This window comes from Xiphophorus couchianus, chromosome 9, assembly GCF_001444195.1.
Source record: "Xiphophorus couchianus chromosome 9, X_couchianus-1.0, whole genome shotgun sequence".
NCBI lineage: Eukaryota > Metazoa > Chordata > Actinopteri > Cyprinodontiformes > Poeciliidae > Xiphophorus > Xiphophorus couchianus.
Genome location: NC_040236.1, coordinates 8,199,153 through 8,224,858, shown reverse-complemented (window position 1 = coordinate 8,224,858; position 25,706 = coordinate 8,199,153). Strand labels below are relative to the sequence as shown.

The 25,706-nt window shown below is 36.1% G+C and overlaps 1 protein-coding gene across 4 annotated transcripts; it reads right to left on the bottom strand.

Moving 5' to 3' along the window:
* Positions 1-491: 491 nt before the first annotated feature.
* tbxa2r (thromboxane A2 receptor) lies at positions 492-19,871 on the bottom strand. 4 transcript variants are annotated; one of them, XM_028028448.1, is made up of 4 exons: positions 19,715-19,871; positions 11,782-11,855; positions 4,116-4,974; positions 492-1,702 (listed from the first exon to the last, which is right to left on the bottom strand). In XM_028028448.1, the coding sequence occupies exons 3-4, from the start codon at positions 4,905-4,907 to the stop codon at positions 1,361-1,363; spliced, it is 1,134 nt and encodes a 377-aa protein (XP_027884249.1). In that variant the 5' UTR covers positions 4,908-4,974; positions 11,782-11,855; positions 19,715-19,871; the 3' UTR covers positions 492-1,360. The 4 variants fall into 4 exon arrangements, with proteins under 4 accessions (XP_027884249.1, XP_027884250.1, XP_027884248.1 ...); XM_028028449.1 differs by lacking the exon at positions 11,782-11,855; XM_028028447.1 differs by lacking the exon at positions 19,715-19,871 and having other exon boundaries at positions 11,782-12,299.
* Between the last annotated feature and the right edge of the window lie 5,835 nt (positions 19,872-25,706).

The following is a 25,706-nucleotide window of genomic DNA, read 5'->3' as shown; positions in this document are numbered from 1 at the left end:
CCCTGTATCCAATCCTTGATTAAAAAAAAGAAAAAAGAAGAACTAAATCCCCCAACCTTTTTTTTTATCCAGTTTGTTCTATGAGTTTGTAAGTCTAATTACCATATTCTAAGCCACTATTTCAGCCTTGGCATTAAGCTGAATCAAATTTCTTTTACATACTTTTAATGAAACTGATAAATGAAAATTCCAATACGGTTATTGATTCAACAAGATCCAAATATTTTGCCAAAATCTAGAATTTGAGGCCTTTAGTCAAAGTCATTCAAAACTAAAAATTCGTGCAAATGTAATTATTTGTAAAAAGCTATTATTCATGTAGCAATGTAATTGTTAGCATAACAAATGTGTCCCTCATAGTATTTTTATCTGAAAGATACAATTCTTTATACTTTGATCAGAACTGCACACCAATACCGAGAAGTAGAAGTTAAGGCAAAAATAATGTATTTTTAAGGCAGAATGACAACATTGACGAACAAAAGACAAACCAAATTTTTAAAGATGTTTAATATTTCCTGCAATGAATAAAAAGCACATTACTATCACATTGTTAAATTACACATCACTGATGAAGACAAGAAATTGAAGTATTTCTTCTTTCACTTTCACTAAAAGCACAAAGCAGAAGGTAATACTGTCAATCATGTTGGCTCATTTTTATAAACATATTCAATGTATTGGTGGTCTCTGCTTTGTGTCCTATAATTGTTTTTTTTTTCATACTAAAATGTATGTACAGTACCTCACCTCTCGCCAAATGACAGCCCAACCATCATCATCCTCTCTATGACCCTGCAATCAGAGGATGTGGATGGATGGATGGATGGATGGATAGATAGATAAAAAACAGGAGAAAATATCAAGGAAGTTGATTTTGTTTATCTGTAAAGATCAGAAAAGCTTGCTTAATGACCACTCTCATGTTTTGATATTTAAACATGTAATTCTCAAACTGTATAAAATCCTTTTTATGCATAATATAAAAACTTATAATATAAAAAGCAATATGTTGCTTACTCTGTCATAATAACCAACATATTAGCTGTTTATAAAATATACCAAATCTACAAGGATAAACTGAAAAATGCCAGTTTACACATTTTATTCTTAGCTTTACATATGGTGCCAGTTGAAGTATATTTTTGAATATAGGTTATATCTCTGTACACAAGTCTTTGCATTAAGCTCATATAGTGAAAGAATAATGATATCAGACATCTTAAATACAAACAGAGCCATAAGGAGATAGTTTCATGTTTGTGCAACCATGCAAGTTAATTTCATCACATTCGTCATGAAAAACAACAGCAGAGCAGACCACATTTACAGGTACACTTATGTGACTTTACTGTAATTATCACTCAGATCCAATCAAACATGGAGAAGGTGAGGATGGTGTTATTGGAGAGGGGGGCATCACATTTGATTTTTCAGGATCCTCTGGGCCATCCGTGCGCAGGTTGCTTCCCAGTGAAGACCGCGCGAATCGATGGACATTGTCACGTATAGTTGAAGACGAAGAAATGATGGAGGTACGGGACCAGTCAGAACGAGGGTTCACTCTCCTCAAAACTGACCGGCGAAACAGGATGTATACCCATGGATCTAGGATTTGGTTCCAGGTTGCAAACCGTATACAGAGAAGCAGATATTTCACTTCAAAACCAGTTCTGGCAAAAGCTGTCTGGGCAATGAAGACCTAAAAGTTGTAGAATAGTTGGTTGGGTATAACATTGAAAAGAAAGGTCAACAGATGGATGAAGGAAAATAAGATTAATTAGAAGAGATTAAGACAAAAAATAAAGAATAAAAATTAAAAATGAGTAAGAGTTGGAAAAGTTGAAAAAAGGAAAAAAGATGGAATTGATTAATATTACAAATACACTCAAATCCTGAAAAATAATTATATGTGAGTTACATGCTAACTGTGTCATGTTCCCTGTGGGGTAGGAATAACAGGGAGAACATGCAAACTCCATGCAGAAAGACCCTGGGCTGGGAATTTAACCCAGGACCTTCTTGCTGCAAGGCAACAGTGCTGCCAACTGCACCACTGTGCAGCCCCCTGATGATGATGACCTAATAAAGCTAATTTAATTCATTAAAACTAAAAGCATGTTATGCAATCTATAAAACAGCATTTTGTGCCCAAAGCCAGAGAAGTTAAAAATGTTTTCAGATTGTTTATTTCATATTATATTGTCAGGACATAGTTTTAACAAATATGTGAAAACATTAATAAAAAAAACACGCTGTTTATAAAAGTTACATACTGCACCTTTATCTGAGTGGGACAGAATGGAGAGTCAACTGCAATAAAATTATGATGGGACATGAGATGATGAGACTATAACATGTTGTGAGTTACATGATAATGACATGGATGGTGGTTTGGGATTATTATCACAGCTGAGATGATGAGACTATAACATGTTGTGAGTTACATGATAATGACATGGATGGTGGTTTGGGATTATTATCACAGCTGAGATGATGAGACTATAACATGTTGTGAGTTACATGATAATGACATGGATGGTGGTTTGGGATTATTATCACAGCACTGTGCAAATGTACATCCATGGGTTTTAATTACAAATGGCACTGACATGCTGGTGTAACAGGCATGCTATAGCTCACAGTTAGGACATGAGGGGGTGAACAGTGACTGTTTAAGCTGTGCCATGACATTTTTGATAAATGCAATTTGTTACTCGCCTTAACTTGCACACTTTATCATGATGTAAATCCAGGGGTCAAGTATCTGATTCCATGTGGCAATTCGAATGAAGAACAAAAGCATGCCATCACTTGCAGGGAGAGTCAGTGAACGCATCAGAATATATATCTGTGTGGGATGTTACATAACTAAGGTTAGACATGACTGCCTAACAGTACATGCTCTATTAATTAATTACCCAACACACAAGGAATTTAAATAAAGGGAATTTGGACATTTTCACATAATGTCTTGGAAAATTACTAAAAGCCGATGAAATGAGTAACCTTTGCAAGCAGATTGACAAATAGTTTAAAAATATGTATATATTCATCCATTGTCTACACAGGACCCCAGTCCATCAGCAACCTATCCAGACCACCGCAGTATTGTATATGTTCATTATTAATATTCTCAATATGATCTAGACAATTAGTAGTGAGCTGATTTTGGTCAAAACGTGGTGCTGTTTCACAATGTGGTTGTTATTTTATAGTTTTAGTGACATTTTTGTCACAGTAGAGTCTAAAGGATTGTGAAGTGGGATGAGTTGCCCCACTGACCATACAGTATGCTGTAATGGTTCACATAGTGTGCATTTCCTTTAAAGGCTTGGTCTCGTTCCTTCTGAAAACCTGGAAAGTGCTAGTCAAATTAGGGATTAAAGGAACCTGTGATGCAAGATAAAACCAAATTGCTCTCAGATTCACTTGTCAAGGGGCTGCATTGTGACAAGCAAATGAAGCATAGAAAAGAATGCTAAGAAAAGAGTGTGGCTCTTTGTGAGGCCTTATTAGGGTTTAAACATCTGTAGTACTGAGTTGGAAAAAGAGGACTGAAGACTTAAAGTTTAAGTCAAATCCTCTTATTTGTTTGTAGAAGCAACCTTATACTAAAATAAATTTGCAGCCATTTTATTTTACGTTCAATACCTCATTATTAAGGAAGAAAAAGGAAAAGAGAAGCAAAAGAGATGGAAAATAGTCTTCTTATTAATGTTTGTTAATAAGAAGAACTGTTCAGATGTTTTCCATCTGAACAGTTTGATTCCTTCATACAACAGATGTATGTATACTTACATAATTGGACTCTATATATCAATGAGGGGACAGATAAGTTGGACTGGGCTTTATATAGGGATATCAGAGTGAAATGGGACTGAATACAAATGCCTGAATGGGGTTTGTACATTTTATATGTACAAAGTTTAAAAACCATGTTTTCTTTTCCTTCCAAGTTGTCAATAATACATAGAGAAAGGCCTCCATATTTGTTCAGGAAATAAAGAATTTGAAATTGAAATAAATTGAACCAGAATCTCTTATGCAAAGACTTTGTAAATATTGAATTAGGGTCATTCTAAAAGAAAGGAGGAAAAAAGAAAACATCTTACCAGCAAGGGGCACCAGCAAACCGTCGCAATAGTCATGATTAGTATAAGCTGCAGCATCATTTCTGCTTCATGGTCTCTGCTACGCTGTCTCCTCTCTGCTCCACAGTAAACCTTGAGCAGGGTCACCACACTCACAGTGTTCAGCAAAATTGACGTTGCAATGCTGATCAGTCCAACCAGGGAGAAAAGCAGAGCGAAACCCCAGTCACTTGTCTTGGGGGTCATGTTGAGGAAACACCAGGATCCAGGAGTCTGAATGTGGTAGCTACCAAAGCCTATTAGTGGCAGCAACGATATGCTTCCAGCGACAAACCACACCATGAGCATCATGGAAGTAGTCCTTCTCTTGGTCATTTTGGAGGAACTTGCAAATGGATGGTTGATGCCAATAAAGCGCTGGGTGGCCATGGTGGCACCAAGTAGCAGAGGGGACAATCCATAGAACACCATGGACATACCCATGAAGTTGCAAAAGTGGCAGGCAGGGTCCGACTTGCTCCAGTCAACACGTGTAACGTAAAATGAAATCACGAAGGAGCCAGTTACCAGCAGACCCATGAAGTCAGTGACTACAAGACCACCCAGGAAGATGAGGAAGAAAGAGCGCGAATGATTTTTTGTCTGCTTGAAGGATTTGATGAGGACAATAAAGGCAATTAGATTAGAGATGAGACCCAAAGTGCTGAAGGTAGCTGAGTAGTCAACTTTGTTAATGCCAGGAGAATAACTATATGGAGTGCTGGTGTTGGCGTAGCAGGATGCGGTGTGGTTTGAGTCAGTCATGATGCTCATCCGATGAAAATTCAGATCACTCAGAGATGTAGAGATGGTACAGGCTTGCAGGAATCACTTCATTCACCTAAACAAATGAAAATGAAAGTTTTAATTCAAGACTTTACTTAAATTTTGGTTGATAAATAATTAACACAAAAGTCACAACCACTCTACAAACAAACTTTTTGGTAGGATATTTGTTGCTCTTTTTGTACAAACAAACCCCTTGTTCTACCTTTGGCTCCATACAAAGAGTCTGGACTCTGTTGAAGTTTTACATTTTACCTAATCGCTAAGATTTTGGTGGGACATGTAATGTGCCATTTGATGACACTTACCCAGAATTGTATGTGCAGTAAACATCCCCATGGGGTGTAGGGCCATGACATGTCAGATTTTCGAATAATAAAATGCTTATACATTACTCTTGTTCTGATTTCAACTGCACAATATTTGGAAGGGTGTCCAACATGGATTGAATGATTTTTTTCATTTCCTTAGGTGCCGTTGCAAAACTACAACCCTATAGGCAGATTGCAATTCCAGAACAGTGCAGAAAAGAACAAATAATTATTAAAAAAATAATAGCAAAAAAAACATCCAAAGCAGCTGGTCCATTTGAAAAAGTCCTTAGTTACAACAATAGCCATCAAGAAAATAATTATTGGCAATGAGTCTTGATATGAAGGTGAAGTGTTTTTTTTCCACTCTTCTCTGCAGAATGCAGACGCGTTTGAGAGTTTCGGGGTGGTGTGCTTAATGCTGTGTCTCATCATGTCTTGAAAACTGGACTTAGACAAGGCCATTCCAAACCTGTGTTTTTATTTTTTGTGAAGGTGTTGTTCGCAATTGAACTTGCTGATGGTGCATGGTGAAGAGCTAGAGGAGGTGTGTCAAATATGGAGGCAATTAGTTTTCAATGCAGTCATCCAGGGTTTGATTCTCAACCTTGGAACTTTTGCTGCATGTCTTCTCCACTTCCCTCTCTGCCCATTTTCTGTCTGAAAGCTGCAAATAAAGGCCATCGGTGCCATAAAAGCTTTTAAAAAGATTCATTTGCCGGTGTGCTTCAGATCTTTCTCCTGCTAAATATGCCAAATTTACTTAGACATTAAGGCAGCAAACTAATGTCCAGACAATCTCTGTCCAGGATTTTCTGGTAGAGAACAGAATTCAACAACAAGTCGTACATTCATGATGTAAATCAATGTAACAAAAAGCATAGATTTACCAGCAACTTGTTTGAATGTTGGTCGTCAATGTGCTCTTGAAGTGACTACTTGACCAATCATTCCTGTGAAGGTTCACCACTGTTTCATGTTTTCTCTATTGGAAAATGTGGATAATGGCTCACTGTAGTTTTCTAGAGTATCAAAGCCTTAAAAATGACTTTGTAAAAATTTCTATGCTAATATTTTAGGCTATTTCATGCTGTCAGACATATTCTATTTAATTTATTTTGTGTTTACAAGCTTTGGTGTTGCTAATTAAAATTAGCCGTCCAAAATGTAATGTATTCCAGTTAATGAATGATTTAAGGAGGTGGATTGCATTTTCACACAGGGCCAGGTTGATTTGGACTGCTTTTCTCCCCACAATAAGTAAAATTTTCACTTGAAAGGTAGGGTAGCATTTTCTACTGACTCAGACAATGTTTTTCTAAAAATATTTGTTGGATTATCTGAAACATTCAAGTGTTGAGGAAACGCAAAAACAAAAACTGGAGTCTGTAGAATAGAATAGATTAGAATGGAATCAAATAGAAATATACTTTATTGTCCCATAATGGGAACATTTCTGTGCAACAGCAGCTAAATGACAGGCACTCACAGCAAACAGACTCACAAAAAGATAAAAACTAAAATAATGTACAGCAAAGGGAAAAAATTTGACATAAATACTGTGTAGTTATTAAAAAAAAACTCCACTCCAGAGGAATGTGCATCTGAGATGATTCACTAAGAACTGCACAAAATGTGCAGGTCTGAGCAATAGACAGACTATTTACAATTAGTGACAACAAATAAGTGTGCAACAGTAAAGTTGTACACTTATTGATTTGGGAGCAGTGATGGCTATAAAATCTAACAGGGGGAGGAAAGATTTGCAGTTTCGCTCCTTAATCCACGTTGATTGGTGCTGCTGCTGCTGCTTCAGCTTCTGTAACTTTTGCAAAGTTTCAAGAAAATGCAATAAATGAAGTTCAGCCAAATTGTTTACCTTTTTCAACCATCCATTTGGAAAATATGCTTAATTCACCTTTGTTTAAGTTTAGAGTGTGATCTATGTTAGTGTTTCCAAAAAATGATTTGAAAAGAATTGTCCATCACAGTTCATAAATTGTAAGGCTGCTCCCTGGTAAATAATTTATACATTTCCACATAAGGCTGATTCAGGGTAAATAATTTATGCACTTCCTCATCCCCCCCCCAAAACATCATCTATACATAACAGCTCTCTTGTATTGCAAAGATAAAATCGTCTGGTGCAGGAGGAAGGAATTAATCAGATGATGAAACAGGCTTTGAACTAGTTGACAGAATAGGCACACTAAACAAATTTATCTAAACAAATTTATCTGAAATGCAAATGTTGTAACAGTTGTAGCAGTGTTTCTTTTTATGTCAGACCTGGACCTGCAATCTGAAAACATGAATAACTATTTTTTTACTTAGAACTGGCATTGGGGTAAACATTGTTTCAGGAATTTTAGAGTTAGCAAACTGGGACAGCATCTTACACATAGCTTGTATAACATAGAACAGTAACATGTAACAGTAGCAGAAGGGGTCAGAAATGAGGAAGGTGACAGCTTAACTAAAATACAGTGGGAAAGATACCATATCCTGACGAGAAATATATTTCTGATGGTTGGGAAACAGAAAAACAGGAAATTTATACAGAGACACATAATTTGCCTAAAATGTTGTCCCAAGTGACCCGGCATGAGCTTTCTCATTGTGTCCTTCAAGAGACTGTCTTCAAGAAAATTTTAGCTTTAAGCAAATATTATTCTTCAGGGTAAATGCACATAAATAAAGAAGTAAGGTTATTTGCTCTGTCCAAAGTATTTGTTTTTCATGGATTTTGAGGACATTGATAACTAAAATAGAGAGGGAAAGATCCCACATCCTGAAAGGAAATACATCTCTGATGGTTGGGAGACAGAGACAGGAAATTTATACAGAGACACATAATTTGCCTAAAATGTTGTCCGAAGTGACCCGGCATGAACTTTCTCATTGTGTCCTTAAAGAGACTGTTTTCAAGAAAATTTTAGCTTTAAGCAAATATTATTCTTCAGGGTAAATGCACATAAATAAAGAAGTAAGGTTATTTGCTCTGTGCAAACTATTTCTTTTTCATGCATTTTGAGGATATTGATAACACAAAAATAAACATGAAAAGGAAATTTTTAAAATAAAAAAATCTCACTATTTAATAATAGCATTTAGCATTGCACCAACATAAAATGCAGTAGTACAATGAAGCTCGTCTAGTGACCGATGCAAGTGCCATAGAGAAAGAAGTGAATAAATGTCATAAATCAGAGAAAAATACAAATTGCAATTTATGTATCACTAAACATTACACGATTTAATGAAACTGAGACCTATTGCATTATTGTAAAAAAAAAAAAAAAAAAAAAAAAAAAAAACAGTCCCTGAGACTGATAGTGCATGACTTTAGTCCAGTGAGTCTGATCCAGGACGACAGCTCAAACACTCATTATCCCGGGTGTGTACAGTCTGTCAGAATGCTGAAAACCCACTATAAACACTTCGTCAGGTTACTAATGGCCAAACCAAAAGTGGACAGGTCCATCTATACGTGGGATTTCAAATTAGTCTTCAAACCTATTTTAGATACACATTTAAAGTAAATATATTATCATTATTTCTTTACACAATGCTTTTTAAAGCAAGATAAATTGTTAGAGGTCCAGGACCGTGCATCACTAAATGTGACACACACATGAAAAGGCAAAATGTGATAAAACCAAGAAAAAGGCTAATGCAACCAAGAGCAATGAATCTTGAACTGTGACGAATTAATGCATAACTATTGATGAAAATGTTTGACAATTATTTCTGTAAGTGTCCAGAAATTGTCCATGAAAATACTGCTCTAAAAACACAAAGACAAAAAACATTTACAAATGTATAGCTAAAATGGGTGCATAGGAGTAAGACAAACTTTTCCCAGGAGCTAAAAGACATTTTTTTTCAAAATTTGCAGCAATTATATGAACGTTTTTGTGAAAAGACTACCTTGCAAACAAATTCCTCTAACGCAACACTGTCTTAAACAGGAAGTCCCTTTAAGTGTCTAACAAATTACAAAGGCTGTGATCAATGAATGGTCAAATAATTTGAAAAACATCCTATTTATGAGAGTTTCTAATCACTGGAATGCATTTGTGTGATACCAAATTGTTTTTTTTTTGGTTTTTTGTGTTTGTTTTTTTCTTCCAAGTCTGTCAATTTTGTCTGTTAGTTTCCAAGAACATGCAGCAGAAACATTTGTCTTAACCTCATTTACTTTCCCGAAAGCTGTTGTTCAGCTTGCATACTTGAAAGTGGGACAAGTTCAACCACAGAGGAAACTCATCTTGTATTGTTGAGGGATAAACAAACACAAATCAGCACTTTTAGGGTCAGTTGTATCTTAATCAAGGAGGATGTAACTGTTATATGTAGAGAGTTTGATAGTATTAAATGTGTTGGTATGAATACTACTTGGGTTGCAGTGTTTTGCAGAAATATTCGCCCTGGCCACCATGAACGCAAACGTATTTTAAGTATTAATTTTGATTTTATGTGTCAGGCCAAATCAAATAAGTACATGTGAACTAGAGATCTGCATCATAGTCCACATATATGTAATTTGATCTTAGAATAAATACAGTTGTTCTATAAACACCTCAGAGGTTTGTAAAAGATCAGCCATAAACAAGCAGCATCATGAAAACCAAGGAACACAACAGACAGTTCAGGGACTTCTTTACTCCTAAAAACTTGAAAGATCCCAATGCTTACAAAGTTAAAATTCAATATTTTTTGTGATTTGTAAAATAACATCAAAACCACATAAACTATGATTCACATTTTCATCTTTGTATGTTCTATAGTATCAAGTATCAAACTACAGGGACTTAAAGTGTGCGTCTGACAAAAGGTTGCATACCAAACTGTTAGATAGCAAAATTCTGTTGGTTTCCAACAGTTTGACTTCAGTCATGAACAACATTCAAAGCATATGAAAGTAACAATATGGTTATTTGCATTGTATAAATGTTTAATCCATCTAGAAAAATTAAAACTCCTCAAGTTGAGCTTAGGATCTTTTCACAAAGTCAAGCTTTCCCTCGTAGAAGAAGAAGCGCATGGTGCATGCTGAGTTTTGTGTAAAGACCCCAAAATGGCTCCTATTAAGAGACACGCTTACGACGCAGAGTTTAAGTTCAAGGCGATCAGTCATGCAGTAGAACACGGGAATAGAGCAGCAGTGAGAGAATTTAACATGAACGAATCAATGGTTATAGCGGAAGTGGATATATATTGTGATTTGCACTAACGTTTGATTTACCGTAACAGTATCAGACTGTTTTTTATGTGTTTATTGAATCGAGGAAAAGTTCCCCCCACTATATGTTATACCTTGCTGTTGTTAAAAGATAAACTGTGTCACAAAAATACCACCTCACTTACTTTACCTTGGGGAAAATAATAAAACAGCTGTTTATTCATTTTGGGAATGAACTGAGTTTTCAGAACGCTGGTTTGTAATCTATTAATAAAGTTTGACTGACCTATCTGACTATTTTGTTGACATTCCCTTTAGCGCAGTTCCATCTAATGGATGCATAACGTAACCCCAGCCTCTACTGTAGTGTCTATTCTTTGTGCCTTATAATGCGGTGCGCCTTATATATGAAAAAAGTTTTAAAATGTGCCATTCATTGAAGGTGCGCCTTATAATCTGGAAAATACGGTAATCATCAAACATATTGTGTTTCAGGTCATACGAGAATCATGAATGGTTTCCAACCACAGACAATACATATTTTCTCACAATGTCTTTATTTATTTCATTAATTTTCCACACTTTGCAAAATAACAAAACATAACATAATATAGCAAATAACAAAACAAAACATAGTCAGTAAAATGAGAATAGGAATAAACAAATTCTCAAGACATCCTTTCTGCCCATTATGCATTAGTTCCTTACCCAAAAGGGACAAGGGTACAGGTGAACACTTAAATATCTTATCACTCTCCCTATAATATAATTTTTCATATTCACTCTATCAGACAAGGCTATAAACGGCAGTTTGACATTTTTTTGTTTGTTTTTTAAACTTCAGCGTGAAAATCTGTGTTTGTGTCTGCACAATTATTTGCTTTAAATTACAGGATTGATTTTCCATGGTAGCCTCTTTCACTTTGTGTTGTTAAGCATAATCAGTGATACATCAACAAAAGTCTACATGACTAACCCCTCAGAAGATTTCAGACATTTTCCTTGTGATGGCATGCATGAAATGTCTGAGAATGTACAGATTATGTTAGGCGGTGTTCTTGTTTGATCTGCTGCTTGCTTTAATACTAAAATATCATATGAATCTAACTAACAACAAACTATAGAAAGAGGAAGAGCACAGGTTTGTTATTCCGATATACAGTCAAATGTGTTCAGTGCTTTTTTCACATTTCCTCTACCCCTGGTTACCGACAACAACAAAACAAAAGTAAATGATAAAATATGACTGAACACACCTTGGTATAAGCATGCATACTCAAATGAAAATTCAAATAATTTAGGGTTCTATTCTGTTGAAGAGCACATAAACAAATATATTAAGTGCTAGAAAAAGAGAAAGACTTACCATAACAGAAGAGCTCTCCAGAATGTTCAGGGAAGTTTTTACTCCGCTACCCAAATCATTCCGCTCTTCTATGACTAGTTACAGAAATACAAACAGTGCACACAGAAAAGTGTCAAATGGTGTGTAAGCTTGTGAAAAGTCTCAGGTGATGGCTAATCTGAAAATGCAACAAAACTGCAGGGCATCAGCAGTTACTCAGAATCATCTTCACTTCCTTTTCCTGGATGTGTTCGCTCCTGAGGCAGCTCAGATACTCATCTGTCTCATTCTGGCCACATTTCCTTTAACTTGCATCACTCCTCCCCGGAAAACAAAGGGGAAGGGCTCTGGCATTATACACAGGAAAGTTCATGTAGGGGGGAAAACATTTATCACATGCCTTTGTTAAAATGCCTAGTTCTCTACATGTGCCAGTGTTTATAAAAGGGAACATTTTATTATCTCGGCAAAGAAAACCTACAGAATATTTAGCAGTGAATGAGAAATGGGAGGCAGTAACTGTCGAATGGGGTAAAAAAAAAAAAAAATTCCTTTCGTCTTTATTTGAAAAGCTAGTCAAGGAATGCCAAGAATCACAACAACAAAAAAAAAGTTAAGTCACCATTTCCTTCCCAACAATGCATAAAATGTACCTAAAAACAGAGGAGTGAAACCAGTTTGACTGGCATGACACCAAGTGTCTGCAGTCCTTCCTGATAAGGGCATAGAAATAATGCAGGCAGTGGAACAACACAGACCATAAAAAAGTCTAGTCTGGGTTTTACCTAGTGGAGTTAACATGTAAGGTTGGGAACAACAAAAGTGCAAACAAGACTTACTTTAACATTATTCCAGAACTCTTGTTAATAGTTCTTGCTTTGCTTTCTTGATATAGTCCAACAGAATAGGATAGTAGAGATGCAAATTGTGGTTATGATAACTATGTAAATTAGATCATGCTACACAGCACTTTTCAGTTTGTCCTCCAAATGTTGATGTGTTACAGCTCAACTCCAAACCTATCAAAGAATGACATCATACCAAAGTTAACACGCTAGGAGAAGAGAATTGATTGGAGAACTAGTCCAGTCTGAACTGGGAGGAAAAGCAGCAGGATCAAAGTCATTGTTGAATGAAGCAGTTTGCCTCTCGCCGTGTAGAGGACACTGCAACCTTGTGGAAGAGGGTGGTCTAGCCAGATCATGCAACAAAAAAAACAACCTTTTTCGCCTACATACAAAACGGTATGTCTGATGATAAAACTATCACTCAGTCTGGAGATGCTTTTCTTTGGTAGGGAATGCAAAAGGTGTTTTAGCATCACAGGAGCTTGGAGGGGTGACTACAAATCCAAGCCACACTTTCATCACAGGAAATTCTAATAAAATTCATTAAAGTCTGTAAATATTTTTTTTAATATCATTATTTTCTTTATTTCTCTTATCTATGTCTGTGCTTCTTCTATTATCATCAATAGCGATCTATTTATTTGCTTCATTCAAGAGAAAATGGGCAATAAAAAAAGTTAAGATCATGAACTCAGAAAAAAAAACTGCCCTCAAGCAGGTTTTTACTATCAGTATATGTAAATCAGAAAAACGTTCATAAGGACAAAGCGAAAGCAGGGTACAGATCTGTAAATACAGCATGGGAGTACAACAGTGGATGTATTAACTGTATTGAGCGACTTTAAGCCCTCGTCCCCTTTTCTCCTGCCTGAGTGACTGATAAAAGCTTGTTGGATGTTGAATGAAATGTGGGTGCCCAGATCGCTGCACTTTATCACACTTAAGTAAACCTTAAGACTTCATCCTCTTGGTATGTGATTAATGCTTTTTAGGGGGGAGGGAGAAAAAAACAGATGGCCTGCTGAGTGAAGCTTAGATTAAAAACAACATTTGAAGCATCTAGAAGGCCAGATACGAGTGGGTTTTCTGCTGCTGTCACATACCATGGTACAAATGGATATCATTATCAGCTTATAATGGTACTTAGAATGCATTTAGTTTCAACTGCAATCTTCAACTGAAATGTTGTACCTACTATGTGTTTTGACCTTCTTTCCATAGTGCCAACTATTAAGTATGCATTTTAAATTGTATAGTTTTGCTATAATTTGTGACCATTTTTATTTTCTAAATCCAGAGCACAATCAATTTAATACAATACAGCCTGATTTTTTAATTATCAAATACAGAGAATTTGAGAAAAATGTTGGTGAAATAACAGCCAAAATAAACAACAACAAAAACCTACAGATATTGTGACACACAGACGTGTTCCATGCTTGCTCAACATTTTAACACATGGACACATTTTATTTTGTATTTTGGTATCACGTTTCAACATTTTCATGAAATATTCTCACAAACAAAAATGGATGGCAGAGCTGGCACTATGCAAATAGAGAGCTGTTTTGTTATGTCTATGTTGTAAAAACGCATACATGAAACCTGAGAATGTTTTTCTGAACCTATGCAAATTGTGGTTATGATAACTATGTAAATTAAAATCATACAATCGCATGCCTATGTAGAGTTAGAATTCATCTCTGCAAAAGTCCCTCTTTGGTTTCCCCTATCAATTTATAAAGCAAGATGTTTTTAAAAAGCCACCCTTACAAGGTATTAAAGTGATGATTTGGATTTTTAAAGTGGGATTCTGTAAAGAGTCAGTATCAAGAGTCAACATATTATTTGCATAAGATAGATGTATGAAGGAATTCAATTTGGAGAAAAAGAAGAAACAGTAAGAAGAACCAAACCCACTGGATAATTAAAACAGGAGCAGTTCGAGGTAGTCTTAGTTTTAAAAATGAATAGTGCTATCGTTTACAATATATATCTTTACATTGATGTAAGTTTTTATATCTACAACAACATGTGGGTTTGTGGGTGAACAGTTGTAATTGTTGTGTAACCTTTGCTGCCTCTTGGTCAAGATGTCCTTAAAAATGTTTTTAATTTCAAAGGCACTTTTCTGGTTGAATAAGGGTAAAATAAAATAAAACAATTCAAATAGAAGTGTTGTCTTCTTTGCTGAAGACAACACAAAAATTACCTCTGAACTCGTGAACCTTTAGGATCATTGTTTTGTCCCAGTCTTTACACACAATTAATGTCAAACCTCCCTTCAGTATCTACTGCCTGGCTTTTGCTTTTGGCTTCTGACAAAGGTTTTTCACATACTTTTAGTAAACCTTTACTAGTTTTTATTTTTGCTTCATTGGTGCCAAGAAAAAAGATAATTGACTGAAACTTATGGAAGTTTTTCATGAGTAAAGTTATGCGCTCCATGGCCATTTTAGAACATTCAAGTTCCAGTTGTTAGTTTGAGGTGGGAATGTAATTGCAATAGTCTGATTTCTTTGATTTTAATGATAGAAGTTGACACATCTGGCCTTGGATCAAATTTCATAAGAACATCTTCTCATTGTTGTTTAGGTTTGTCTCATTACCAAGCTTTCTGATAAAAGTTCATTTACAGAGACAAAATGGTTATCAGCTGACATTAGTCAAAAATGCCCAGAACAATACCATTCTTGGCATGATGAGGTTCTGGATTTGAGTATTCTGGCTGACGTCCCACCATGTGCATGCCACTGTTTCTGTCTGAACATACTTTCTTCTGTGTGCTTATGATGATAATAAGGAAGATGTTTTGAAAATTCAAAGCATTAAGCTAAACTCACCAGAATACTGTGAATTAACCCGTCTTCTGCCATGTCACCCTGACTGTTATCTCATCAGCAAATTTCAATACTGTCCTTGTCATTGTTGAAAATTGTATCTATTGCTCAACCACAGACTAGTCTGAAACTTCTATTAACTTCACAGCAAAATTGCAAACATCAGTTTAAGTTCTTTTGTATAGTTTGGATATTAATTATGCAAACTATTTAATATGGACTCACTCCTGTGACCTCATGGTAATTCTAGAAGGTTAAATTATAGTATTAGTGAACTCAGACTAACCCTTTGAAAACATTTAGGGAGATTTTCTCAGCTTTTCTCATGTTCAGGTTTTAGTAATTGCAGGACTTTAAGGCTGGAATCATTTATCACATTTTACATTTTAAACTTACCTCTCTTCTTCATGCCTTAATAATTTATACACTTACTAGTAACTGTGAGTTGCTAATCTGGTTCGCATATAGGTATATCAATAATGATGATGATATTAATGCATTTCATTTGCTAGTGCCTCTTGAGACACCCAATAACATTTGGCAAGAAAAAAAACAACTAAACAAGAGTACACTAAAACACAGCAACATTTTAAATTGGATTCTGTACACATAGGCGTAAATCCCGGGGGGTCGGAGGGGTCCGGACCTCCCAATCTTGGAAAAGTCTAGAATTGTCCCTCCCAAGAAAAATCATTGAAGAAACATTTGAATTTATATAATATCAATAAGAAAAGGCAAAAGAAACAAAGAACGAAATAAATCTACCATTTATCTCAGAAAAAAATAAAAATACATTTTTAAATCCCCCCCTCCCATTGTTAGAACAATGGTTCAGTCTAAAGTGTAGGAGGAGCAACAGCAACACTGAACAGCACAGGCCTGCAGAGCCGCTGAAGGGAGGAGTTAGCTGTTAGCTGTGGCTCTGCAGCACAAACATAAAACCCCTCAGTAAGTAAATACTTAAAGCAAAAGACATGTAACACCTTTTATTTACTTTCACTGCTCAATAAGAAGAAACACATTAACAATAAAGATCAGACTGCAGTTTGTTATTTTCTTACTTTGGCTGAATCATGATGAGCTGAATCTTTAGCAAAACTGCTACACTGCTTTCATAGACTTAAGCTTTTTTTTGTTAAATGTAGCAAACATCTCATTCATATGTAACTCTTTAACTTTTAGTTAATTAGAAGGGTTTGAAACATTTTTGATCCTGCAGCTTGAATGCAGGATCATTCAAGCTGCAATGTGAAATGCAACCACATTTTACGTTGCATTTCACAGTAACTTTGCCAACCCCCCCCAAACTTGGTCTTAAGAAATTCTCCTGTTTATGATCCCCCCAATAATGAGATGGGATTTACGCCCTTGTCTGTATGTGACCAGAAGCCAGTGAAGTTGTTGTAGAACTGGGGTGATGTTTGAAAATAAGAGGATTTTAGTAATGCTATGGGCAGCTGAATTCTGGGCAATTTGAGGTTCTCGAAGGATTAGTGAGAGAGACCAAAGAGACTTACAATTAACAATTCAAGAAATTGCAAGACTGTGGACCAGGAAAGAGAAAATGGGGAAAGGGAACAATGTAGTTGGTTGATGTTACAATGAAAGAAGTATGCAGCTCTGATTATCATGATGACACCCACTCTTAACCTGAGGGCAGGGAGGAACCAATGAGCTGTCATTATACAAATTGAAATTGTTGACTTTGGATAGGGTGGATTTTGTGCCATATGCAGTGCCCTTATCACTGCTAAGGTTAAGTAAGTTTGATGCAAACCAGGGAAGAGTGGGGTCAGAAGGATTTCGGTTGGATGAACTGAGAATGGCCTGAAAGATATGATTGAAACCAGTCAAAGGGTGTGTGGTTAATGCCAATGGATAAAAGCCTATGAAAAAGAATACTGTGGGAGACAATGTAAAAATCTGCACTCAAATCAAGTAGAATGAGAAACCAGACCAGAATCTATGGCCATGGGAAGAACATTAGTAAATCTCAGGCGAGCAGATTCTATGCTATAAGCAGGGCAGAAACCAGAAAAGAATTGTTGTAGGAGACTCTTATCAGTTAAATGCAGAAAGAGTCGTGACGCAACGGTTTTTTTCAAGGATTTTGGAGACAAATGGAAGGTTGTAAATGGGACAGATAATTGAAATTGAATTATATCCATGTTTTTTTAATATTAGTGTTTTGAAAATAGCTTGAACAATTCCAGCTGAAAGAGAGAAATAATGACAGAAGTAACCAAAAGAAGAGCTAAAATGTAGTACTTTACAAGAGGTCTTGGAATATGATGTAATGAATATGTGGAGGGCTTGGATTGCTGGATGATGTTTTGTATTAATTTATCAAACAGCATTTATCCATAGCATTTATTATGAGCATACAACATGGACATCTTTTTATCACTGCAATGGAGTTTCATAAGAATGTATTTAAATATTTATACCTTTTCAGCTGCAATGTGACTCATAGTAAATCACTTTCTGGCAAAGCAACAGCCATATCAGCAAATCTCACAAATTCACTACTTTGTCAACACAGACACATGGTATTCACTGTGCTATTTCATTAATGTGGCCATGTTTGATACTTTCATGTTTAATGCAGTCAGCAAAATGAATGCAGAGTTTATATTGTCATGTGAATTTAAACCATAGGACAACAAAAAAAATTAATTGAACTGTAATGTAATTTTATTCCATTATATTCAATTCAAAGTTGCTGTAATTCATGCAATTTTATAAAATAAAAATTATTTTTTTGTGGAAAATCATTGTTAGTGCAAGTTCATGAAAAAAAAAAACATTTATCACTCCACAAGCTATTGTAGAGTCTTAAAGGTTTTTTGTTAGACCGTTGTTTTCTATACCTCTCCAGACATGCCTGACATGTTTCGATGGAATTCTACCGTCTTCATCACAGGAGTTACACTCCTTAAGCTGTTTCAGTGAGAAAGATACAGTCACTGACTCATTTAAGCAGGCAACACTGGATTTTTATGCAGAATAAAGCAGCACCACCTATAATTATGTGACTACCTCAAGTTTATGATCTGAACTCACAGAGCAAGTTTCGGTAAACATTCGCAGCACTTTTGAACCAGAAAAGCAGTGGTTATCTGTTGCAATTTGAGATAAAGCACTTAAACCTATCAAAAAAATAAAAATTGCACACCATTGCCTTCCTGCGCTAATCTGGGGCGTTGTTCCCTTCACTTGGATTCCCCCATAGATTTTCTACCAGCAAATCAGTGAACAGAAGAAGATGTGAACAATGACATCTATTTTGTGCGCTGTTTGAGAATTGTAGTCTGCTTGTAGTTTTAGCAATGGCAGTGGAGGAAGTGAACTAAGCCGTTCAGACTGTGTTGGTTAAATATTGAATTAATATTAACAGCCACCTAGTTCGGCTCAACCATCACAGTGCAGGATGGTTGTCCACAGCACAAGCAATTTTTGGTAAGCTTCATGTATGAATGATGCATTACATATGTCAAGGGCAAACATTAGCAATTGGATTAAATTTAAAACCTCAACACAGTTCAGGAAGCAATAGTTTCTCAACATCAGGCTACCAATCCTCTCAACTAGCCAAACAAACAAAGAAAAGGGAGCAACTCAATTTATTCAATAGCATAGCTTATGTTTCGATTCTACTTATTTATCTGGATGTTTCTGATAACATTCAACATGTATTCAGTTTTGCATTTGTAATTCTTAACTTCACATTAAAATGTTGTGTAATGTGACCACTTTAATTCAATCAGACCTGAGAAAATGAATCAAACTCTGATCTAATGCCATTTTTATTGTTTAATTTCTGCACTGTCATTCACCGTCAGACCGCATTATTTGACTCAGGAGTGTTGAAGAAGAGACACATCTAAAAGTTGCGGGACACCAGCTCTGGAGTGACGGATTTCAGGACTCCTGCCTTAGACCATCTCAAAAAATTTAAATTACTGGAATATATATTTATATAAAGACTCATATCAATATTGTTCAAGTTACAGGGTTCAGCTTCAAACAGATGTCGCATATAGAAAACAAATTTATTCTGGTGTATATCAACATATTATGTACAAAGTTAATGGGTATACTTTGCCCATTAAAAATGAGCAAAGTACACATAGAAACAAATGCACACAGTATAATGCCTTTTGACGACATGAACAGACCTGTCAAGTAACATGATCGGTATCTCTGCTGTTTTGTGCGTGTGCCGATGATTTGAGAAGGAAAGCTTGTGGTTGATATGAAACTTACCAAACTGCTGCGATTGAAAATATCTTCCTGGATGGAGAACTAAAAATTAGTCCGTTATACACAGATAAAAGATAAAAATATGATAGCACAAAAAACGACCAGAGGAGTTGCCACTGACTTCTTTTCCAGCACACCTAGAAACACAACTGAAAGAAAAAATGTGCTCCTACGTCATTCTCAAACATCTGTGAAGACATGCTGAAGCAGGAATTGTAAGTTACTTACATTTAGACAGGCAGCTTCTTCTGGTGTCTTCTCTCAGTGAGTCAGTAGACGTCACACACCAAGAGCAGCAAGTAATAGTAAAGCAGCAACTATTGATGAAGACTATGTATTTTAGATTTGTTTTTATTTGCTGTTTTAGTCAATAAACATGACATGTAAAATAAATGTGTCAGAATCAATTGGCACATGTATAATTGTTCCTGATGTCTCCAGGTTTTTTGACTGAAGAACGAGCAGAGTAATGTCCAATATATAAAGCTTTACCATTTCAAATATTATATTTATTTTTTACATAAATATGCTAAGTAGATAAGGTGAGTGAAAAAATGTACCTAAAACGTATGCAACCTGTTTTGAAAAAGTGTTTTCTTAAAGCCATAGTGTGTAACTTCTTTACAGAATGATTTCTACATATTTGTTCAAGCTGTCACCATCTCTGAAAATATCTCAGATGATCTCCTCCACCTCCTCCCCGAACAATTATTGCCTTTTGAAGAAATGCACCAATCAGTCAGAGCCAGGTGAAAGGTCTTAATGCCATTGCTCAATCTCATGTACTCGCTGCTAAATATGATAGTGGGGAGAAACAACTTACCATTACAGGAAAACTACTAATCTGCTGTCAACGGTTGTGTTAACAAGAGATGAACAAAGCCACAACAGATTGCGATTGACAGTGCTAAGACCCGCCTCCTTACTTTGATTGGTTGTTTCTAGTTTGCCCTGCAAGAAGGCAAAGGAGCTAGATTTTTTTCACAGATTATCTATTTCATACCATACTGTCATGACATAGTGACAGTTTCAACAAATGTGTAAACATTTTTTTTTTAGAAAAGTTACTTACTGCAGCTTTATTGCTACATCTTGAATAAAAAAACATTATGGAAAAAAATATATAGGTTCAGAGCATGTACTTTTAAATGACAACATTAAAAGTACATGACAGCTAAAAGGCTCAGATAACTAAAAGTAGCTGTCATTGTTATTTCAGTGGCACAGAGATAGCAATAAGTAATAGCACTGTCTCTCCTACAGTGCCTTTACTTTGCTATGTGATTATATAATTAAAGCATATCAACAAACATAAATAAGCAAACATAAACCAGACAGCTTAAAGTCTAATTCTCATTAATCTGAAACTGGATTCGGAGAGTCACAATTAAATGGACCCTCAGACCCTCAGTGACTGGTGGATGTCATCTATCCATCCACCAGTCACTGGTAGCCAATGACTGGTAGCGAGCCAGTGACTTGACACCAAATGATTTTAAATATTCACTATTTCCCCTCTTCTTATATGTGCTGGTGTTTTGAAAACATATTACTTATGGTTTAAAAGTGAAGAAGTAAAGGGGATTTTGTTCAACATCAAATCCTGTCATACTGTGGAGGTATGACAGGAAAGTTCATCAAGAAAAAAAGTCTTGATGAACTTTTTTTATTATGTTAGGATATGTTTTTAAAACTAAAAGGAAGCAAATAGTTTGTCGTTTTCAATGTGTCTTCTTTCTCAATATATTATTTACTGGGATTAGTGGTGTAAAATTCAGTGTTCTGCTTCATCGTGATTGGCTATGTTACTTTTTCATCCATCTTGTTAAATTGTGTTTTTCAAAATAAAGCATCAACTTACCATCAGATAATGAAATTTAAATGTTCTTTGAGCACTCCAACTTAGTTAGACAGTAAGTGACAATATCTGTTTCAATTTAATATCCCGGCACCTGCATTCATAAGTACCAAAGTATAAAATATAGTACAAGACATACTTGAAGTCCAAAAAAGGAGATTTCAAAGTGGATAGCTCACTGATTATGAAATAGAAACACTGTCTGAGGCATGACTAGACCCATTTTTTATGTCACTCTTATTTACATAACCTGGCTTCTCCTAACAAGGCTAGAAGACTTCTAAACATCTAGTCAGCTTTTTGATTAAGGCCAAAATATTTATGTTTGGCTGATGGGGACTTCTTAGCTTAGGACTCCTGAATTTTGTCCATAACAAAGACCACAAATTTTGTGGAGCTCTAATATAGACAAGAATAATGATACAACTTTTATGATGATCAAAAAAGTTGCATCATCAGCTTGTTTAATGTGCTTAGTTGTCGATAATAAAAGGTTGAGCACACAATGTTTTTCTTTTGACATTCCAAAAGTTATAAAACTAAGCTCTGTAGAATGGTACATTACTACACAATGTAATGTAGCATAAGTCAGTGTCTTCAGCAGAAGCATAAGAAGACTCCACTAAAGCTGTAATGACTGTCTGGGACGTGCAGACTGAAATCCCTAATTGGTGAATTTAAATTAATGCTGCTGGTCAGCTAAAACATCGGTTTTTTGGACCTCTTATTACCATATTGAGACAGAATGATGAGAAATTGTGTAATGTCCACATTTCAGAGTGTAAGTAATGCTGAATACATGCAGCTCCCTGTAGGGGGGCTGGCCTGAACTGGTTGAACTAGAATTATAACCCATTATCACCATTTTTCAGCCCAAACTCAATTTCTCAGCTTCTAACTCTGCTGGATGTGATATCATTGTGTTCAAATGTACAAGAGTACAAGAAGGCTTTAGTGGTTCCCATGCAGATGGTTTCATGTATCCTTAATTATTACTGTAAAATTCGCTTGAGAGCACAAAAAGAACAGATAGAATTGTGGGGGTTGATTCACTGCCATAATTCTCACATGTTTCCCATTACGGAAACATTATCTGGATACTACTGGGCATGTTACACTAATGAACACAGTGGTTCCACAGGATATCTGAGACCAAAGTCCGAATGAGCTTTCAGAGGCAGCTATAAAGTTGTTTTTCTCCTAACATGAAAAGCATTTTAAGACTTTTCTGTTGGACTTTCACGGTTGGAAAGCGAGAACCTTTTCTAATCAGAGCCAAGGCATTATATAACAGTCGTTTATACCAGTGACATTCCTTGTCCTTTTATGGGAATTGGTAGTGACAAAAACCTAGGATGAGATTTGTGCTTTCTTCACAGCCACTGTGTCAAACCTACTTTCATCTGTATACACATGCTGTGTTAGAGTAATCTGTGAGGGAACCTTGTGTGCTGCATTCCCATGTTATAATTCCCTAAATAATCTAGAAATCAAACTTCAAGGTTTTGATGGATGAACAGATACAAAATCTAAAACAAAAGAAAAAATTATTGTAACAGAACAAGGTGACGAAGTAATAAACTAAACCAACTAAACATGTTAAAGTACCTTGTAAAAGTATTCATCCCTCTTAAAGTTTTTCACATTTTTTCTCCCCACTACCTCAAATTTAAATGTATTGTAATGGTATATTATTTGAGGCTAACACAAAATAATGAATATTTGTGAGAGAAAAAGTAAAGTATGCAGGTTATTAATTTATTTTGGTGAGCATACTGTCTGTACTTACCCCCCTTTACCTTTACCTTGGTTCACCTAAATAAAATGTTGTGCTAGATTAACAGTGTTAGATTAATTTATCTCCTTGGGGCGTGCTGGGGTGGCGCAGGGGGTTAGCACGCCCCACATTTGGAGGCCTTAGACCCGCGGACGTCGCGGGTTCGACACCCGGTCCCGATGACCTTTGCCTTCAAAAATGGCGCTGGCTGCCTGCCTGTCGTGTGTGTGTTAATCTGTGTATAAAGAATTCTTGCTGTAACTGCGAAATAATTTCCCTGCTGAAGAATAAAGTAATTCTTCTTCTTTTTCTTCTAGTACAGTGGTGAGTATCCCCGCCTGTCACGCGGGAGACCAGGGTTCGATTCCCCGACGGGGAGTGAAGTTTGTTTCAGGTCCCGCTTGAAAATGAGATCTAGATCTCAACGGGGTTTACCTGATTAAATAAAGGAATATTATTATTATTATTATTATAACAGCTATTTGGCTCAACAATTGATTACACTAAATTACAAAATTACTAAATAGAGTCCAAAGATGAAATGAATCTCTGTATAAATACATCTGTTTGTGAAGGTCTTAGAGGTTTGGTAGAGAACATTAGTGGACAGACCATATCAATGAATACAATAAACACATCATAGATAAAGTTGTGGAGAAGTTTAAAATAAGGTAAATCAGAAACAAGATCCCAAGCTTTGAACATGTACCACTTAGGTAGGAGAATAAGTCAACAAGACAACTATTAACTGTGCACTCCACAAAACTGCCCCATAGTGGTATTTATGGGCTTATTGCACAACTATGTGCTTTGCAAAAAACTAACACTACACATCTCACCCTAAATATATAATTTCCACAGTAAACCACAGTAACCTTTAAAGTTATGCTAGCTTTAAAGGCTTGTGTTTATTCTGTGTTTTGCCTCGAAAAGAACAGCTGTGACTGCACACAGAGGCGGCAAAGCAGAAACAGAGAACATAAGACAGACAACAGGATGTAACAAACCACAAATGCTGAAACTACGTCTTATCAGTTTCCAGGTTCCCCCATGTACTGCTTCCATGTGACAGCAGGTAACTGGCTTCTCTTCAATCCTCATTAAGCTTTTGTAAAATTATATTTCCTTTATCATAGTCAAAATTACATTTATTTTTAGGACCTAGAATGCATACATTGGTACTGATGTAGCATATCACTATAGATTTTCTTGAAAAGGTATAATTAACATAGTGAACACAAAAGCCTCTGGAGAAGACAAAGCTTTTTAATAATTTCTATATTAATCTTCGAATTACTTGAATGCAAACAACTGCTTAGGCACAATGATGAAATGTGACACCTTTTCCTGCAGATGGCAGCAAAGTCCTTTGGCATTTTTGTTTTTGTTAAGAGCAAAAACAAAAATGCCAAATCTTTGTATTGCAATTTTACCAGCTGAGCTGTTGTATGTTTGAACAGTTTATAAACCATCCATCCTCCCTTCTTTGTCCATCAGAATGTCATCCTGGTTCTCGGTTATGAATAGTGGCATACAGTGACAGTGATTTGACGGATTAATGGAGCAGATCCATCGCTCATGCTTTGAACACAAGTACAAGAGACACAAGGAGTTAGAAGATCTTCTACTCTCTCTGCATTTTATTTATTGGAGCTCCATGGCTGCTCATGTACATCATCCATACTGAGCTGCGCTCTGCGCGGCAAATCAGTAAACATGTAGCACTGCGGCCCGCCTGACACGTTTATGATTCTGGCTGCAGTTCAAATGTCGGTAAATCTTCTCATATAAATGGCAGTCATAAACATCTAATGGGCTGCCATGAATATTTTAGAGCCCTGAATATCATACCGAAATGACCTCTGGATAGCTACACCCTTAACAAGACGCATTCCTCAGATGGACAACCTCCCCAGTCGGTGCAACACAAGGCGCCTTTTCTGGTTCTCTGGGTTTTTTTTTTTTCTTTCATAGCGTGATTGGATTGATTTGTCATTTGCAAAAGGAAAGAGCTTGGCCACGGGGCTGTGGATAATCCAATTTATCGCTTTGCCATTTATTACAAATTTCTGTGGCTTTTGGGTCCACTGTCACATCGATTCGTTGATTGCTTGCTTAGCTGGGTCCTAATGAGCTGCTGTCTGAATCACTGCATAATCGCTGCCCTAATTCACTTCCTCGCCTACCCTCATACTCGGTCTGTTGGCTTGCCACTGTTACAACAGAAAGGACTCGAATATCTCTCAGAACGGACAATTAGGAACATCTTTCTTGAAATAAGAGGTGCCATTGTGTGTATATTACCCTTTGAAAAATGACAACACTTTTCTACTTTGCCGAATGTTTTCACAGCTTGCAGT

What these genes read in the sequence shown, in the direction of transcription:
- tbxa2r (XM_028028448.1), bottom strand. Translation starts at nt 4,907, where the DNA reads ATGAGCATCATGACTGACTCAAACCACACCGCATCCTGCTACGCCAAC. An exon ending in TTTGCTGGTGCCCCTTGCTG is followed by an intron (nt 1,703 to 4,115) that starts GTAAGATGTTTT and finishes TACAACTTTTAG; the next exon opens with GTCTTCATTGCCCAGACAGC.